Source organism: Anopheles ziemanni, chromosome 3 (genome assembly GCF_943734765.1).
Source record: "Anopheles ziemanni chromosome 3, idAnoZiCoDA_A2_x.2, whole genome shotgun sequence".
NCBI lineage: Eukaryota > Metazoa > Arthropoda > Insecta > Diptera > Culicidae > Anopheles > Anopheles ziemanni.
In genome coordinates, this window is record NC_080706.1 from 31478398 (window position 1) to 31498144 (window position 19747).

At 43.4% G+C, this 19747-nt stretch overlaps 2 protein-coding genes across 2 annotated transcripts; both read right to left on the bottom strand.

The window, feature by feature from the left end:
* Nucleotides 1–13460: 13460 nt before the first annotated feature.
* On the bottom strand, nucleotides 13461–14188 carry LOC131284552 (gastrula zinc finger protein XlCGF49.1-like). Its single transcript, XM_058313415.1, has one exon. The coding sequence runs from the start codon at nucleotides 14148–14150 to the stop codon at nucleotides 13461–13463; it is 690 nt and encodes a 229-aa protein (XP_058169398.1). The 5' UTR covers nucleotides 14151–14188.
* A 3456-nt stretch (nucleotides 14189–17644) lies between these two features.
* Nucleotides 17645–19501, bottom strand: LOC131286931 (uncharacterized). The gene is made up of 3 exons (XM_058315942.1): nucleotides 19354–19501; nucleotides 19144–19285; nucleotides 17645–19080 (listed from the first exon to the last, which is right to left on the bottom strand). The coding sequence occupies exons 1-3, from the start codon at nucleotides 19417–19419 to the stop codon at nucleotides 17645–17647; spliced, it is 1644 nt and encodes a 547-aa protein (XP_058171925.1). The 5' UTR covers nucleotides 19420–19501.
* Between the last annotated feature and the right edge of the window lie 246 nt (nucleotides 19502–19747).

Consider the following 19747-nt stretch of genomic DNA (forward strand, 5'->3'; position numbering starts at 1 on the left):
ACAGGTCGCCCCATAGACAGGACCCACCACCTTCCTCTTTCTGCACCTGTTGGTGCTATCCTTTGGCCCGGCTGATGTTCTGCCGGGCCCCTGGCAAGCCTAGTTTCTGGTTTGACCTGGTTTATGTTAGATGGGTACCACCTTGGTGGGGCCGATCACCGGTGCATCCCTTACCAACAATGAACAGGTCGCCCCATAGCCAGACCCGCCCTCTTCCTCCTTGCCACGAGCAACCCCAGCGCCCTGCTTGCCGGTCAAAAGGGGATTTTCAAATTCTAAGCACATTCTACACATCTGTAACCGGCCGCCCCCGGAAACAAATCAACAGTTCCTTCGTAACCAGGGTCACTCGTGACCTTCGTGAATCTTCCAGGAGAGTGCATCCCTTCCGAAACACTCCCTACGTCTTCGCGGTCCTGTCCACTGACATAGGGTCAATCCTGTTGAAAATACTGAGTAATGTCTTTTGGTTTCTGTGGAAATACTCCACCCTTGGATCAAACACCAATAGAGGAAAGCAGCAAGAAAACACGTGTTGTCTCTTTGAAAGTCCAGTAACAATAATTTATTTCATACAGTTTAAGTTACGTTGACAGCCAAATGCAGTGCTGCCAACTTTAGTTCTTTTCTCCCCAAGGTTTATACGCAGAGGTATTCACCCATTTCCAACACTCCTCCTGGGTGAGTACCAACCTTACTACTTTGCAAGTATTGTAACACGCGCTTTACCGCACTACAGTCACTGTTGTTAGGCTGACTGGCTTTGCGTCCCCTGTACAGTGTTATGTCTTCGAACGGTTTGCTTCCTTCATTTTCCGCTGTGTACCCTGGATCCATTGGAGTTCTTGGCACGTTCGACAGTCAGCTCATCTTCGAGTCTGTCGACTTCCTTCTGCAACTTCTGAACGGAACGTTCAGCGAATTCAGCGCGAGCTTCAGCCTCCTTGAGACGCTGATCCAACACTCTCACTTGACCACCGTACGATTCCTCCCGTTGCATTGCCTTTTCTTCCGAGACTTCCAGCGACTTCAGGTTGTTACCGACAACGCGGAGTTCCTCCTCAAGCTTGACGATCTTGTTTTCGTTCATCTCGACCTTCTCCTCCGAACGCTTGAGGTCCTGTTCCATGAGCACTAGTTTTCTGGCCACCTCTTCATATTTTTTGTCTGCATCTTCTTGCTCTGATGCTCTCGGTTGTGACGGGGTCCCTTCATTCTTGTTGTCACATTCAAACGAAAGATCTTCGTCACTCTCTAATACAGGATAATTCAAAACATGTCGCTCCTCCTGTTTCATTAGGTTCTTTGTTGCCGCCTGTTCCCCGCAGGGGTCTCCGTATTCGCCTGGCGTCGGACGCTCCATAGGACTACAGAGATCCGTGTGTATGATGTCCATTGGTCGCTTAGATTTCCGCTCTAGAACCTGCGGAAAGGGCTTCCGAACCAGCTTTCCCAGCATGCAACACTCACACACCATCCGCTCTCGGCAGTTTGTCATTCTTACTCCGTCAACTAGCCCTTTATTCACCATCGTGTTCACAGCCTGCATGTCACGGTGTCCCATTCGCCGGTGCCACGTGTGTTGGCAGTCTACACCATGATAACGCGTTGCTGTCATACACGTTTCCACCACCTTTAGCTTATATTGGTTGCCAACTAATATACCAACAGCTACGGTGGTATTTTGTGCTTTTATTTCGCAACCTTTTCTTCCGAATGATACCGAGAAACCTTTTGCTGCGAGCTTTCTTACAGATATAAGCCCACCTTCTAGCGCTGGAACTAACAAAACATTTTCCAGTGTGATGGCCACACGTTGACCATTGGCGTTCATGCCTACAATCACACCGTTCCCAATTCCGGTCGATTTTGTTTTCGTTCCATCTGCTAGAGTCACATCACCCAAAGGTTCTCTTTTAAATTCGGCGAAAAACTCAGGGTCATTCGTCATGTGACAGGTACAACCACTGTCAATCGTCCATGCACCTGGTATGACGTCACCCGCTATGAAGCACACAGCTCCAACAACCGCCGCCTGCTTCTCCTCCGACGAGCGTTCGCCTTCCATTTGAACCTGTTTCGCTTTCGGCTTGAAACTCTTTTCACTGCCGGATTGCGCCAGAAATTTGCGGCAGTTTTTCTTTAAGTGTCCAGGTTTCTGGCAAAAGAAGCACTTCCTTTGCTCGCTCCGTTCTGTCACTTTCAACACCATTTCTTTTTCTGAGACGTCATTAGAATTGGAACGTTTCTGGAACTCGTCCCGCAACCGCGCAGTTACCAGATCTAAGGTTAGATCCTCCTGCGGCCGATTCTCTAATGCAGTAACGAAACTGCTGTAAGACGGTGGGAGACTGCGTAGCATCATAATTATGCGCAGCAGTTCGCTGAGCTCTACCCCGGCGTTGTCAAGGCGCTCAAACAAGTCCTCAAATTCCTCGAGGTGCCTCTCCACGTTACCGCCTTTACACAGGTTTTTGGAACATATCTTTTGAAGCAACATTACCTGATTACCAATGGTGGCTTTTTCGTGGTAAGCCTGCAGGTTGCGCCACATGTCACGAGCCGTCTTGCTTTTCTTGATAAAGCGAAGTTGACTATCTTCAACAAGAAGGGAAATCGTCGCTCGCGCTTTGACGTCTTTCTTTTTCCAGTCTGCGTAATCATCATCATTTTCTTCCGGCTTCGGTAATTCTATCATGTCCCACAATTCCTCGCGTTCCAGCAAGGACTGCATGCGGAACCTCCATGTTTGATAATTACCGTTCCCGAGCTTCGCAAATGTTGCCTTCCAACCGTCCGCCATTGTTACTTTTTCTGCACACCGTTTCTCTTCAGGAATACCACAATTGCACTTCCTGGAAAACCTTGTCCTCAACCAAAAACTTTAACACACGCTCCGAAGCACTGGGGCTGGGCCCATAACCTGTTGAAAATACTGAGTAATGTCTTTTGGTTTCTGTGGAAATACTCCACCCTTGGATCAAACACCAATAGAGGAAAGCAGCAAGAAAACACGTGTTGTCTCTTTGAAAGTCCAGTAACAATAATTTATTTCATACAGTTTAAGTTACGTTGACAGCCAAATGCAGTGCTGCCAACTTTAGTTCTTTTCTCCCCAAGGTTTATACGCAGAGGTATTCACCCATTTCCAACAAATCCTAACCTCCGGAGAGGCTAAACAGACCAGAGGGCTAGATACCTAAAACCAGGATTAAAGATACCTTACAAGGCCCGTTCCGTCTGCGGCACACTACCAAACTCAATCCAGGCAGATTGATCATCCTCAAGTCCCGCACGGAAAAGACGAGGAATCTCACTCACATCCTTCGAGAGTTTCACTCTAATAGTGCACGGGAGGTCGGATATCCCTCCCACCCGGATCTCTGTTAGTCACCCCTGCTGCAAGGGGGTCCAGTGGCGCCACGAGGAGGCCAGTATTCCAGGCGTTCACGCCGTCACACCGTTTGACCGGAATGACCCCGCGAGAGGTGATTTAAGTTGACTCAAACGTTACGTGTACGTCCCTAAATCTCGTTAATCAAATTCTTGCGTGTGTTTAGGCACGGGCTGCACAATACAATAAAGAAACCCCTGGGGTGTGGTATCAATCAATAACAATCGCTTTTCTATTTTGGTTGAGTCATCGAGTTGTGAAACAAAGTAGGATAAACAGAGGTAATACAAACCTGTGAACGAAATCAATTTGTTTTTTCTTTGTTGTACACTCAAACAATACAAATATAAATATATACATATGAGATGAGCTTATGTCGTATTTGCAGTGTATTCCTGGAAAACCACACATGAAACATGATAAAATTAGCCACTAATGTGCTGTGTAAGTCAGATTCAGAATGAGCAATCGCTCCAGAAGTGCTGAAGTTCTGCGACAAATTGAATGAAGGGGCAGCGATAACGAGTAGAATGCGAGTGTTTGGCTGTTGACTATTTTATAGGGATTATTTCGCAGAAAAAAAACTCTTTTAAAGAAAAAATTGAGGGTATCGCGATTTGTCGACACTACCTGTTAGTTTTCTCGTCTGTCCTATACAAAAGGTAAACAACAAAAACGTAAAAAATGGCTGGCCGTGCGCGACGTTCCGTTTCAAAAGTAGCCCAGTTTCGGCAGAACAATCATGCCAGCAAATCTCTACAGAGGTAGGAGAGTATGTGGAAATATATATTACATTGGGACGCAAACTCGGCCCAAATATTATGTTGATTTTTGACGTAGTAATGCATGATATTTGTTTAGCTACGTATTTTATGCACCCTGAGTGAGTTTGGCGCTTCTACATTTGAAATTCACTGAGAAAACAAACTTAAACATTTTGCCCCACCGTAGGAGGTATATTTTTTTCCGTCTTCTCCTACTTGTTGTGGAGCAGTTTGTTTACGCTTCGGCACCCGAAAAACTTTGGTAAAAATATCAAATAAAACGGAGTTTCATTACTCAATTACATTTGTGAAGAGTAGAAATAAGTAGTCAAACGAAAAATCCGATGGGTAAAAGAGTAAATGAGGCCCCGGCCGCCATGTTTTCGATTGTGGCTACACCTCTTGTGGACGTTTAAATTGAATGTATGCAATTGGTGATACATTAATTCGTTAAATTCTACCTACGAGTATTTGAACCGTAGTTTGTACCGTTAATTTCGGCTACGTAATCAACCTAGGGGTGCGGTATGAGGGGGGCCCACGGGCTCCCCTTATTTCTCAAAACTATAACAAACTCTCTTTTTCGGTAGACCTAGCGCAGTCCGCTCGCTGCGCTCGCTGCGGGCGCGCCGCCGTTTCCAAATCATTTCGGCGGCTAAAGTCATTGTTTTATGCTGTCCATCATGTGTGGTATAGTTTACTTACTAGTAACATAACATGTAAAAGTATATTAACCCGCATTCAACCCCCACTGCGTGATTAGTTTAAACCGTTATGTTCTTTTAAGCGAACCGTTAGCGATCAAATATTCGAAAAGAATGCATGCGGCGCGCTTTGCATAGCTTCAGGCGCTTAATGTGAACCAGTAGGAAGAGGAGAATCTAGCCCGGGGCCTCATTTACTCTTTTACCATCCGATGTTTCGTCGAGAATATTGCTTGTTTTTCGCGTTTATGTTTCGGTTTGTTTACATTTTTTTTTCCAGCTGTCGGTTTGTTTACGTTTCGAATTGATATTTGACAATAATTAGTGCGACGTCGAGTTTTTCGCTGTTCCTACACTTCTGGCATCGTCTAGTGCGATTTGTGCGACAGTTTTTTTATATGGAGTTCAGCCGCCTATCAGGCGACGTCGTGTTTCGTGACGGGATGTCGCGCTGTAGTCTGGAGCTCGTGTTACGAAAATTACTGGTTGGGTCGTGAACACAATCACACGGTGCCAAGGTAAAAAGGCCTTGTGCGACTTGGTTGGTCAAAGAAGAAAGTACAGATTTCGAGTGACACATCCGAACAATATCCGATATCTTGATTATATTAACTTACTGATTCATCAAGTACGCTCTCATCTCTGCCTATGTTTTGGTTTTGCTGGGTAGATTTTAATATGAATATAAGAACGACGAGCGGTATAAAGGTAATGAAGATGTTCCGAAACTTGCGCCGTTTTTTTTCAGTAAGACATTTTTTAAAGAAATGTAGCGCTGTCCTCATTTCTCTGGGTTTCACAACTAGTCTTATTTTGAACACTTGAGTGGAAAACTTGCATTTTATAAGCACAATAAGAGTGGGTTGACGTGTCCGCGACGCGGACTGCGCGGGGACTGGTATTGCGAGGTCCGTGAAGCACCTATTTGGAACGATCCGTTCCTAAAAGAGAGGTGATGCACCCAGTTTTTTGGAACGAATATGAACCCCGCCCAGCGAACGGCGGTACACTGAATATCGAGCAGTTTTTTGCCTTTTTCTTTCGGACCCCCCGATATCCGGGGGGTCGAATTACACGCACACAACGTTGAGTCAGAGATGACACGCATACCAAGCGCGCCAGAAAAAAAGAGAGCAAAAACATAGTTGCTCTCGTATTCCGCTCTCTACTATGTCCAGCCCCACTCTTTCTCCCAGCTCGTCTTCAATTCTCACCAATGCGTCTTTTTCTACTATTTAGTCGTCATGTTGTCTCGATAGGATAAGTCAGTGCAATAATTGCTCTGAGCTATTTGTCAGTTGTCGATGCCCGAGGTTTAACATCCAATACTAACCTACGAGAAATGGACATCGTTTTCCATGACGATCCATTCTCTCTCCCATCACGGCGCGCGACTTTGCTCCGTTCAGGTGTAAGCACGGATGGTTTCGCTTACAGCTGTTCGACGTCAATGATATGAATGGTGTATGTGTTCGATGCCTGCATGGGGTATTGTTTTGATTGCGGAATGAAATTGCGTGAAACTAATGGAATGATATTGCATACATGAAACTAAGTAATTTCTTTATTTGTCGTTTAACTTCTTCTTCTACTTTTTTCCGTACTTTTCACTATAGAATTGAATAAATGAAAGAACAACATTAAAACAACAATTAAAAATAATGAATTGCTATGGGCTGAAATACGGTAGTAATGCCCCAGCGAACGGTTTTGCTCGAATCAGTCCATTTTACAGGCGAGGGGTAGGGAGAATTCCATCTCCACGACCCTCTACCATTGGCAAGAACAAGATAGCTGCTATTGATGCTATGCCCTGACTCTTTCTTGCTCATTGGGTCATGCATTTACGATTAACGCGGGGTAAAAATCGGTTGATGGTGTGCGTGAAGCTGAAGGCATCTGGTTTGTTTACCGGCACTTTACCTGTATACAAATTCTTATTTCAGTTCAAAGCGCCATTGAGTTCAATTCGTAACAGCCAGATTTTGTTAATTTTCACGGTTTTCACAGTGTTGTTCAGTGTTTCTTTGCACCATGTATAAAGTGAAGCAAATGAAGAAAAGTTCCTTAGCCAGTAAACTTGGCAAAAGACTGTGGGATGCGTGTGAAAAGGAATGGGAGGAGGAAAACCAGCCTGGACCGAGCAAAAGGATGGGAGAAGGTATGTTTGATGGAAAAGTGAAGAAGTGAACGTGATGTAGCGTTCAAAATGTTTATCTGAATTGATTAACGTAACCTTCACACTATTCCTGTTTCTAGAAACTACTCCTGATGCAGACCGTGATGCTGATGATGGCGAAGACGAGATTTTAGAGAATCTTCCGTTCGAATACATCCTGGAGGACGATGAGGACGACTCTGACGACGAAAATGATTATGAGACTGAAAGATTTAACAAAAATCTGCTGTTTAAAGAAGGACTCCGAAACTGGGCCCTAAATCACAAAATCTCGCATCATGCCGTTAATGACCTGTTAGAGTTGGTGTTGGACACAACGGATTTCATCCTTCCTAGGGACTCAAGATCATTGCTTAAGACTCCAGTGGATGTTGGAAAAGAGCTGGAAAGTGTAGCTGGAGGGAAATTGTGGTATCAGGGTATACAAAAATCCCTTCAATACTACTATCGGTAAGTTATAAACTAGTCCGGTAGCAATGCTGTATTAATGCTATTTATGATTTTATTTGCAATTAATATATATGTTTTTGTTTATTAGGGATGTGACACCAACAGTGAATATTTTCCACATCAACATTTCAATGGATGGCATTCCATTGCACAATAGTGGACCAACACAGCTGTGGCCAATTCTCATGCAGCTTGATAATATTGCTGAACGACCAGTTTTGGTGGTGGCTGTGTATTGTGGTCCTTCAAAACCTGCCAACGCAGAAGGTTATCTGCGTAGTTTAGCTACGGAGTTAAACTACGTGCAGGAGCAAGGAGTCCAAATAAACGGGAAACAGATTGAAATAAAAATAAGGGCCTTCATCGCAGATTCTCCAGCACGAGCATTTATCAAGGGTAAGTGATAATCGCAGTTAGCTACCTATGCGTACTTAATCATTACTGAATGTTTTTAGGCGTCGCTTACCACAATGCTATTCATGGCTGCATGAAGTGTAAGATTATGGCTACACATGTACGCAGCGCAAGAAAGGTAGTTTTCGAGGGAGTTGGGGAAGACCGCACCGATGCTGAATTCCGAGGTGGTTTATACGTTAATACGCACCAGAAACGGGAATCGCCTTTATCAGATGTAAATAATATAGATTTAGTATTAGACATACCTGTAGGCGACCCGCTGCACGCTTTAGATTTAGGAATTACACGAAAACTGCTGAAAGGGTATTCTTTGGGAACATTACAACCATTTCCTAAATGGCTGTCTTATACCCAGGAAGAAATTTCCCATTTAGTTAGGACCACCCAATTACCCTCGGAAATAACCCGTAGATTAAGATCCTTAAAATATTTGCCCTTTTGGAAAGGTACAGAGTTGAGTTCTTTTCTACATTATGTAAGCATAGCTGTATTAGAAAAAAGAATAAGTGACGAGGCTTTCGAACATTTTAAACTATATTACACAGCAGTGACGATATTATCTTCAAACGCATACAAAGCACATTGGAAATATGCAGGAGAGCTACTGAATATTTTTGTTGAACAGTTCAGTCATATTTATGATCGATCACACTTAACGAGCAATGTGCACAATCTTGTACACATTGCTTCAGAAGTAGAACGATTTGGCCCGCTTTCAACATTCTCTACGTACCCTTTTGAGAATAAATTGCAGTTAATGAAAAGATTAGTTAGAGGAGGGAGTCGGCATTTAGAGCAAGTAGTTTGTAGGTTAGTTGAGCTGAGAGAAATAGATGTTGCAAGTAACAGTAAAGTTAAAGATTATCCCTGTGTTGAAAAAACAAACAACAACGAGATATTGCACATCACATCAAGCTGTACATTAAACCAATGTAGTAAAGATTGTTGGTTTTTAACCAAAGATCATACCATCATTAAGTTTAGTTGTACAACTGAGCTCTCTAAAACTTTATATATTGTTGGTAATGTTATGTTAGAAAAACAATCTTCATTTTCGACCCCTTGCGATTCTGGCGAGATTCTTTATAATTTTAAGGCTGATATAGGAAGCTTATCTACTAGCACTACAACAGTTCTATTAGGAGATGTAAAATGTAAACTCGCTGCTGTTACAGTGGACCAGGGCTCAACATTTTATTTCACACCGCTGCTGCATACTTTGAGTTAGTTCATAAAAATTCTAATGCTACCTTTCTAATATAATATAATTCTAATTCTAATAATAAAACGATTTAAATACTTCTAACGATAAAAGCTATTCCGTCCGTTTCCGTTTCTCTGTCGTACGCAAGCCTTGTGCCATACTGCGACCTGTGCTGTGGTAAAATTTATTGAGAAAGAATTTTTTTATATATTCATCGGATAATTCAACAAAACTGTTTCCTCCAACAAATTTAAATAAAGCTAACACGTAAGTGTATTCCTCAAATGGAATTTTTGGGTCGGGAAAGCCCCTGCCTGTCCAACTACATAGAGACAAAAAGTCTCTATCAAACAATAAATCTAATAAAATACTCAACCTTGCATCTACATCATTGGTTGAACCTAATAAATGCAATAGGCGGCATATTACATCTGCCATGTAAATACTGTCGCCTAGCTTATGGTTGAATATTTTCAGCTCCTCGATGTTACACAATTTTTGCACATTGATATTTCTGTTATTCGTGTTTGCCTTATTGCAGCCAATGTTATTTAAAATTATGTTCACTTCGCTAGCCATATTACGTACTAGTTTAGATAAAATTCCTACATTCCTTTCCAATCGATCTAATTGAACGTCTTTTTCCTTCGGGGGAGGAGGAGGAGTTGGCGGAGGAGGAGTTGGAGGAAGAAGAGTAGGAGTAGAAGGAGGAGGAGTAGGAGTAGGTGGAGGTGTGGGTAGAATCTGATGGACAATGGATGTTGCTGGAGATCTAGGTGGGATTGCTGGAGGCTTTAGTTGATTGGGATTGGGATTTGATCTTTGTGGTATTGGACGAGGATGGAGATCATTGGGAAATACATTAGCTCTCGGTGGAATGGGTGGCGGATGGAGATGATTGGGAGATACATTAGCTCTCGGTGGAATGGGTGGCGGATGGGGGCTGGTACAATGAGATGGTCGTGCCGGTATCGGTGGAACGTAGTGGATTGTGTTGATGAATGGTTTTGAATTGCTGGATGAAGGAAGTGGTGGGAAGTACAAAATGGTACGGTTTAATGATGAAGGTGTCGCTTTTGCTGGTTTTTCTTCCATTATCCTGCAATATAATATAATAATCAATGAATAACATCACCATGATATATACGATCCGGTATATGCTATTTTTAGCATCGAACATATTATGTTCATGGATCGTAACTATGACGGATTTTTACCCCACTAATAAACTGCACAAATCACTGCAGTGGCGTAGCGGCGTGGTATGGTGATGGATCTTCGAATTCAAAGAAATGAGTTCAAACCTGGTAAATATAACTAATCACACTAAATAAAAAGTTCTTCTCCTCTTCCACAGATATCTAAAAGACTAACACTAGTGAAAAAGGGATGCCGCAAGATGTAAAAGTGTTGAAGCGAAGCCTCGGCTTGAGCAAAAACGCGTCAACATAACCTACAGGTTGAACGTCAACTTAATACAATGTTTTTTTTTGCTTTCACGCCATTTGCGTTGGTGTGCGTGACATCTCCTACACTTAACGATGTGTGAGTGCCACCTCTGACTCAACGTTGTGTGCGTGTCATCCGACCCCCCGTTAAGCGGAAATCGGGGGGTCCGAAAGAAAAAGGCAAAAAACTGCTCGATTTTCAGTGTACCGCCGTTCGCTGGGGCGTCTTCACATTAACGCAACCACCGCAATAATGCCGTTAATCGCTCTATGCACGTGTCAGCATGAGCAAAGGTCCATCGGATTTTGGTTCATGGAACCGAGCCAGAGCCTTTGCGTTATTTTTCGCCCTTCACATTATTGAAACAAACAGAACCGTACAGCGATTGCTATTAATTTCAAACTTGATATTTGAAATCGAATTTAAATCTGGAGACCTCTACATTGCTCAGCAATCAGCTGTGCTAATAACATAGAAAACTCAGAGCACATGACAAACAAACATAGGTCCAATAAGAGTGAAAGAGATAGCACATTTGAGGCATGCTCTTTTTGCACACAGCAGAAAGCATTGAAAGAGAATCCTAAACCCGCATGCTATGCATATGCCTTCCGCTTCACGCACACCATCAACCGATTTTTATTCCGTTTTAACCACAAATACATGACCCAATGAGGAAGAAAGAGTCAGAGCATAGCATCAATAGCAGCTATCTCGTTCTTGTCTACAGTAGAGGGTCGTGGTGGTGGTATTCCCTACCCTTCGCCTGTAAAATGAACTGATTCGAGTAAAACCGTTCGCAGGGAAATCAAATCCGTCAAATGACTCAAATTTGAAGATTCCGCCAAATGGGATTCGAAACTTCAGTCAGGTCAAGTCAGGTCGATCAGGGATGGGGTTTTCCCACTATGTGGCGGTCTGCCTAAATGACTCCGATCCGTAAGAGTTGCTACCGTTCCACTCCTTCCAATTATCGAGAATCTATTGTCCATTCCTCCCTTCTTCCCTCTGTCTATTCCTTGATCGCTTCTTCTCAGCATGGTTTTATGCATAGACGCTCCACTGTTTCGAACTTTATGACCCTGATGGTCAACCTGTATCCGCACATTGCTCCCGTGAGGCAGGTCGATTAAATTTACACCGGGTTCAAGACAGCCTTTGAATGCTTGTCACATAGGCTGCTCCTCGCCAAGCATGAGCGGATGGGATTCGGAGGATCTCTCCTTCTCTAGCTTGAGTCCTTTCTGGCTAATCGGACTTATAATGTCAAGCATTACCTTCCTGTATCCTCGTCTAATGATCTCTTCTCCCATTAACATTTTGCTGATGCCTTTTCTTCCTGATGTATCACCAACGGCCTCGTCCTGTGCGAGCCTAAATGTTGTGTTATCACGTTTAGCCGTTCCTCGGATCTCGGCTCTGTAATCGAGCGCGCAAATAAGATTTTGGGCCATATAACCCGCATGGCTTCCGAAATTCGGGATCCCTTGCGCGTGCTCTGTATTGCTGCTGGGTGCGTCCCATCTTGGATTATGGATGCGTCATCTAGTCTCCCGCTGGTGTCATTGCACTGGATAGGTTGGAGAGGGTGCAGAGGAAGTTCACTCGTATCGCCGTGAGGCGTCTTTTGAACGACCCTAGCGCTACTTTACTTTCCTATACCGCTCGGTGCCAGCTTCTTGGGTTAGACAGTCTCAAGGACCGGCATAATCGTGCACGTTCTTTGCTTACAGGGTTTGACAGGCCAACATACAACTGGGGCAACATTCCTTCTAAATCGCACCTTCTTTCAAAACAATAACAAAATTGAAGTTGTAACGTCAACTGGGTTATCGATCAGCATCACGCTGTAACTTGACACGGAGGGCGTAACCGATCAGTGTCAAAAAGGAACTTGTCAATGAAATGAGCGTTCTAGACACGGCAGAAAATCATCACGCTTCTGATGTTTCATATTGTTGTACTTTTTTCATTGGAGTTTCCTTCCCCTGAGGAACACTGATTCTCCTTCCCCGCTGGCTCCCTGCGGCTATTCCCTTTTACGTTCCTTTCTATCAACTCCGTGAGCATCCTCCTCCATTTATCCCACCCGACGCACGCAGTTTGCGCAGGTTGCGTTGGTTGATCCTTCATCGTCTCTTTCTCCTCAACGTTATCCTTCCCTTGTTTCTTATCCGATGCGGTTTTGGTTCCAATTGTATAGCCCTCGGAGGAAACAATTTTTATACAAAAAAAAAAACGAAAAAAAACCATGCGCATCCAACTCTGCTCCATTCATACAACGGTCACCATAAATTGTTCAAAGTGGTACATCTTAGATTTCCCAACTCCTGTTGTACCACTGTACTCTTGTGAAAATCGGCATCCTGTTGTACCACCCCTTTGAAAAACAACGAATTTCGGGCATTCCCAGACAGATAGCTGGGAAATCTTGGCTTACCAGCATTACGAGTGTGATACCTATGCACGTCAGACCCAACTACTATCCTTTCCTCCCGAATACGTTGATACCCGGCCTCTCAAAGTTTTGTACACAAAGACTACAGTTTGCAACACTATCCGCTGCTTGACCGACATTCGTTGTAAGAGGTCGAGCATAACAGCCGCAACACAAAATTATTCGCAATACTGTGTTCTGCAACCAGCAATGCCTCAAGCAACATATTTTCTATCGTTCTGCCAAAAACTGAATTTTTATTTTTATTCTAATCAGTTGTTAAAAGTATTTTTCTATTCATACCCTTTAAATCTACAACCGCGTACCCGTGTAAGCCATACGTTTTGTTTGCATTTTTCTATACTTCAGAGCTTATGGCACGAAGTTCGAAGCGGCATGCTATATCAAATCGACTTTATTCGTTATAGGAAAATTTCACGAGGCGCACTTTCATTACAATTTTTAAGCCGATCTAGGGTGTTCTTTTTGCTTGTGCTTGTGAAAAGAGCTTGGATCGACAAACCTTCGCTTGCAAAATTCACAATGGTACGGTTTTTCACCGGTGTGCAATCGGGTATGTACCTTCAGCGTGGGTTTCCGTTTGAAACTCTTGTGGCAATACTCGCAGGTGAATTGTTTGGCATCATTATGCACCACCTGCATATGACGATCGTACGAGCTCTTGTATGAGAAATGCCGATTGCACTCAAGACAACGGTATTCATTCAAACCCTTGTGAATATTTTCATGGTCCCGCAGACCAATACGTTTGTTGAATACTCGACCACAGAATGAACAAAAGAACTTCGGTTGGCGGCCCTGGTGCGTATTGTAATCGTGCTTTTGTAGCTTAGCTTCAGTTGTGAATTTCCTATCGCATTTAGAGCAGCGGTATAGCGTTATGGTAACGTCTGCGTGTGCCTTTTGCATATGCTGCAACAGTTCTTGATGGAATTTGAAACTCTTGAGACAGACGGAGCAATCGTTTGCTTCATTATGTTTCAGGGACTGGCTCTTCTTGTGCGAGAGTCGATGCTTTCGGGCGATGGTGAGGGACGTAAACTTCTGTGGACATACATCGCAACAGTGCAATATGACGGCGAACGTTGGATGTGCACGTTCAAAATGTTGGGCCAAACTTGCATTGCTCATAAACTCCTCACTACAAACAGTACAGCATAAGGGTTCGGCTTCGTTATACTTTACAAAGAAGTCAGTAAACAGATTTACGATATGCAGTTTCTGGGGCTTGGAAGCTTTGCACTTGTGTTCCTTCAATACGGACAAAAACATGAAATTCATTCCACACCCATCACATCTGTAGCCGTTGCAATCGATTCGATGTTTTTCCAATTCCGTTTTTGCACTGAACTGGTCTTCGCAGTATAAACATCCATACGCCGTTAGATGGGTTCGTAAATGATCATTCAAATCTCGGACATCTTGCAACACAGATACACACTGATAGCAGCGATACGGAAGCAATTGACTGTGCATATTTTCCAGATGATTAGTCAATGCCCCATAAGAACCGGAGAATGCATTGCACACAAAGCACGATTGTTCCTTATTGGTATTTTCTAGTGCATTTGGTGAACTTGATTCTTTTACAAATTCATTGTAGAGTTCGTCGTCGTATGGTTCTGTTTCGATAACATCGTCATCAAATATATTCCCTTCATCTTCATTTTTTATCGCCAGGAGATTTACAGTTTTCGGGTGTTGTTCCGTTTGCAAGAATGCTGCATCATGAAACGTGGATTTGCGAGTGTCGGAATTGACCTCATTTTGATCAAGTACTTCAATTTGTAATCTTATGATATCCTTCGATTCTTCCTTCAGAAAATTGCGTTCATGCCTTAAAAGATTGTTGTACGTCCATAAATACCATTGTAACGTGAATAGTTTAGTCAAATAGTTACCTCAATAAAGAACAGAACAATGTATTTGTTCTCCGAAACTCGTCCATTAAAGAAAACAACACTTCAACTTTGGAAGTACATTGATCACATATGTTATTGTATACGTCGGATGGATCCAGCTTTAAAATGAAACCAATTTTAATAAATTTACTGTTCTGCGTATGCAAAATGCGCGGAATACCAACCTTCATTCCCAAAAGACCGAACAACTTATCGCCCAAACATTCTGTGTTAAATCGTTCAAAAATTGATCGTGTTTGTTTATTTGATGATAAACAAAATCGGCAAGTAAGCACAGCAAGTTTTGTCGGCACGCTGTCCATGCTCATTTGCCGATTATTATTGCGATTTCACGAACAAATTACCAGCGGCGTCGAATGCAAGCCAATGTTTATGTTTACTTGTTTGCAGCTGGAAACCAAGTAATTATATAAAGGTGGCCACTATAATTATAAAGGTGGCTACTTGGGTTTTAGCTTAGAACCAAACACCTTGAATATGTTTTCAAACGTCAACCAAAGAGATACTGTAAACCTTGATTGTGATTTGTGTTGCTTAGTATTATTAACCTCATAATTGTTATTCCTAAATGTAAACAATGTAGATGTCCTTCGACCAGTGTTTGCGAAACATATAGAGGTGAAAGAAGCCACCCGGCTCAAAACCTCTATAAAATATATATACTACTACTTTGCGAAACATTCAACAACATTATCTGCGATTCTCGACTTGAACTGATATGGCAGCAACACTTCTGCCAGCAATGTGCCGGTTGTGTTTGCGGGCGGGCCCCGAAACATCCACGGTATCGATTTTTAGTATCGCCAATGGAAATGTTATCGCAGAAATTGTCGAGCAATGTCTTGGTATCGCAATCGTGAAGGATAGTACACCGTATGAGAACGTCTGCCCATCGTGCATTGTCTCGCTGGTTTCGATGCACGAAATGTACCAAAAGTATCAAGAATGCAATCGTACATTTATTCAACTGTGCCACGAACGGAATCAAAATGACATTGGAGGCGAATTGCATTGTAAAACAGCGGTATACACTGATGTGCATGAAATATCTGCATTGGATGTCACACTGGAGGACATTATTGAAGAAGATTATAGCATCGACGAAGCATCGAATGAATTAGAAAGTGCTCTTGAAACACTTCCCTTGAACGAACCCACAGACGCAAATTACGATGTATCGGTGCATTATTTACAAGATTTTCGACCGGCTGGAGAAATGGATGGTTTGCTGCACGGTCAGGCTGAACAACACCAGCTTCAGCAAACGGATGAATCAGAATGGAACCATCCGGATACTTCATTGAACACGTCGTTAATGGAAGAATTGAGCGCGCAGGTTGCTCGATTGGATGGCCAGGAAATCACAAACTCAAAAACTATAATTTCTGTTGATACGACTCACACGTCCATTTTACCACAACTTGCCAAAAAGAATCCCCCGAGAGATTTTCTGAAAAGATTCCAAAATGAAGCGACAGAAGTGGAAAGCTACCAAGATCCGAAGCACCAATGTTATATTTGTAATACTAATTTCCATAACGACGTTGAGCTCGTGAACCATTTTCCTTCCCATTTTCTAGATGTCCCACAAGGCTGCGCCCTGTGTGGGACTCGTCATCGGACGGTGATGGACCTTAATCGCCATTTGGCCTATCATCAATCAGAGAGGCCATACAAATGTGATAAATGTGCGCGGAGATTTTCGAACTTCCAGTCGTACAGGTGGCATACGAGCGAATACCACACGCGCCAACAGAACCAAACCCTATCCTTATCAGCTGACGCTGACATAAATAGAGGATCGCAAACGATGGTGTGTGATATATGTGGTAAAGTGTACCTACTTGCCGAACCGTACGAACAACATATTCTACAGCATGAGCATGGCCATCAGCTGTATCAGTGTAAACTGTGTGAACGAAAGTTTCCACGGAACATTTATCTTCTTTTTCACCTGGAAACACACGCCAAACAGCGTCCGCACCGGTGCCAGTATTGCTTGATACCGTTCGCATCGCAGTATCTTAAAAACTTCCACGAAAAACGACACCCTAACGGCGATGGAGGACTGATATCGCAACGCTGCCCTCTTTGTTTAACGTCATGCCGAGCGAAACATCGGCTGTTGGCTCATATCGAAGCGTTTCATCCAGCCGACACGCGTATTCAATTGCTGCAGTGTTCATTCAACGACTGTCGGCTTAAATTTCTCGATTTAAACGAGTTTCAAAGTCACATCACCGATCACCGGGTGGGTGATCGATTTCCTTGTATGCATTGTGCTCGCGTTTTTAAACGGCAACGTTTATTAAATACCCATCTGCGTACGGTACATGGCATAACTGTCGAGCAAGATCGTGCACCATCGACATTACGCTGTGAGGAATGCTCAACATCATTCCGAAGCGAGAGGACCTTTGCGAAACATTTTGAACTTTCTCACCGTCCACAAACAAAAATCATATCACATAACTAGTTTATATTATTGTCCTTACCATGCATACTATGTAAAGCAATTGAGTAATATTGTATGCCTACATATTTCGGAAGGAACAGAATTCCTGATAATGAATAAATATTGATTTTATAAAAGCGGAAACATAGTGCATGTATTGGAAGATACTTAGCATATATTTAGTATAATCTTTTAAACAGGATGTTGTAGAGATAACATATTTCCGTAGAATAATCTCCAGTATGTGCTTAAAACTCCCAACCACGGTGTTCCTTTACCACGTAGTTGTTATCCTTGCGCATACGACGTACCGCGCTCGCTTCGCCCTTCGGGACACATCGCTTTTTCATTTCTTTTTTCTCACGCTGAAGTATGTCTCCCTTTATCCGATCGCTGATCACCGACGGTGCGATCGTACTTGCTGTGGTTGAGTACGAGCGAACACTACGCGCATCATTAAGGAGCTTTCGTACCATCGCCATCCTATACTGGCGCGAATTCGGATCGATGGTTTCTTCTTCTGGATCGGTATCCGGATTGTCCGATTCGACGCATGTTGGACGTTCACTGGCCTCGCCAATGTCTGTAGTTTGCGTATCTATTGCATTTGTGCTATCCGCTGGTAAATCTTCGCCAATGTTGGACTGCTGTTCAGCTTGTTCCAGCACATCCCTCTCGGGGGTTTCAAGAGTGTCCTGGATCGACATTGAGTTTAGGTAACTGAAAATGGCTGCATTCGGATCGCTCTTTTTAACAGGTTTTAGTGTAGGTTTTTCCGACAACTTGATTTCCTCCTCCAACTTTCGGCGACATTCCTCCAGCTCTTTCTCATCGACCTCAGGCATCTGCTGCCCCTCGCTAGCTTCTTCAGTGTCCGAGGTTGCGAGGCACTCATCGCCATCCGAGTCTTCAAGATTATCCTCGCCGGTAGGATGATATTCTTTCAGAAGATCGTCTTCCATCTCCTGGGTGAATCCATACCCGGAACAAAGCACCTCCCGGTCGAGTTCATCATTGCGCTCCAGATCGCTGAAGCGTGGATATTCCTCACTTTCGTACCCAAACTTTTTCCGAAATAGTTCACGCACACCCTGGACATCCCGGTCAAAGAACATTTCGGCGTTCGGGTGGGAAGTGGATACCATCTGCGGAAAGTCGATCAGTATGGGAACCTGATCTTTCGTAATCATTATGTTGAACTCGTTAAAATCACCGTGAATCACACCGCAGTTACCGAGTCGCACGATCAGGTTCATAAGATCGTCGTACAGGGCTTCTACGTTGCCAACTTCGCACACGTTTAACAAGGGGTAGCCATCGACCAACTCCATGATTACACAGTGTCGGTTAAAATCGATGGGCTTCGGTACGGGAAAGCCACGCTCGTGGAGGGCTTTCATGTATGCAAATTCGCGTGTAGCAGATATGCGAGATAAGTATAACCAGCTCATCTTCTGCCGCTTGCCGTGATAGTCACGCTTTTCTTTGATGTTGCGGAAGCAAATTCGTCCGAGCCGGTGTAACTTTAGACAGAGTGGAGTTTCTTCCTCATCAACTACGGTGTAAATGTTGGATTCTTTTCCCACTCCGATCTGATTGCCGAATCCTGAGATTGATCCGCGTAGGGTCAACGATTTGAGAGCCAAATAGTCGTAGCCCATGTTCGTTAGGCGATATCCATCGTCTGAAATTGGTAAATGCACGAATTACCAATCGGTGCCGTCGAGAATGCACAGAGCTTACTTACATCGTTTTCCACGCTCGTAGGATAGTAGTTTTTGTTTGCAAAGTTCACGTAAGAGTCGATGTATGCCACCATTTTTCAAACTTGCTATCGCTGCAACCAACGCTCCCGGTACAAGCTCATGATTTTTCATGCCCATTTCGATCTGTGGTCCAACATGTAAAAGGGTTTTAGGGACGAAATTCATACACCCAATTGTGTGGCATTACTTACCGCCGTCATTATACGAAAGTCCTCCTTGCTGAGGTAACGGAGGACCGTTACATTTAGCTTACCCATGGTTAATTCACTTCACTTATTACTAACCAAAGTAATGCTCATCCGATTTTTCCAGTAACAGCACTGATCCTCGTGTTTCGTGTTTGTGTTTTACAATCTGCTGTCAAAACAGCTGCCAAAACATGCAGAAGCAAAACGTTTGCAGCAGCCCTGCGATGTGACAATCTCAAGGTGTCTATAATTGCATCCAATTCTGGCATTGTAAAATTCTGTGGAGAACTACTTTATTCTTGAGGGGAAAAGTACATAATTTAACTGTACGTATATCAGTTTATACGAGATAAAACATGCTAGGCATGGCAAGGGGAAATAACATTCCTTTTCTATC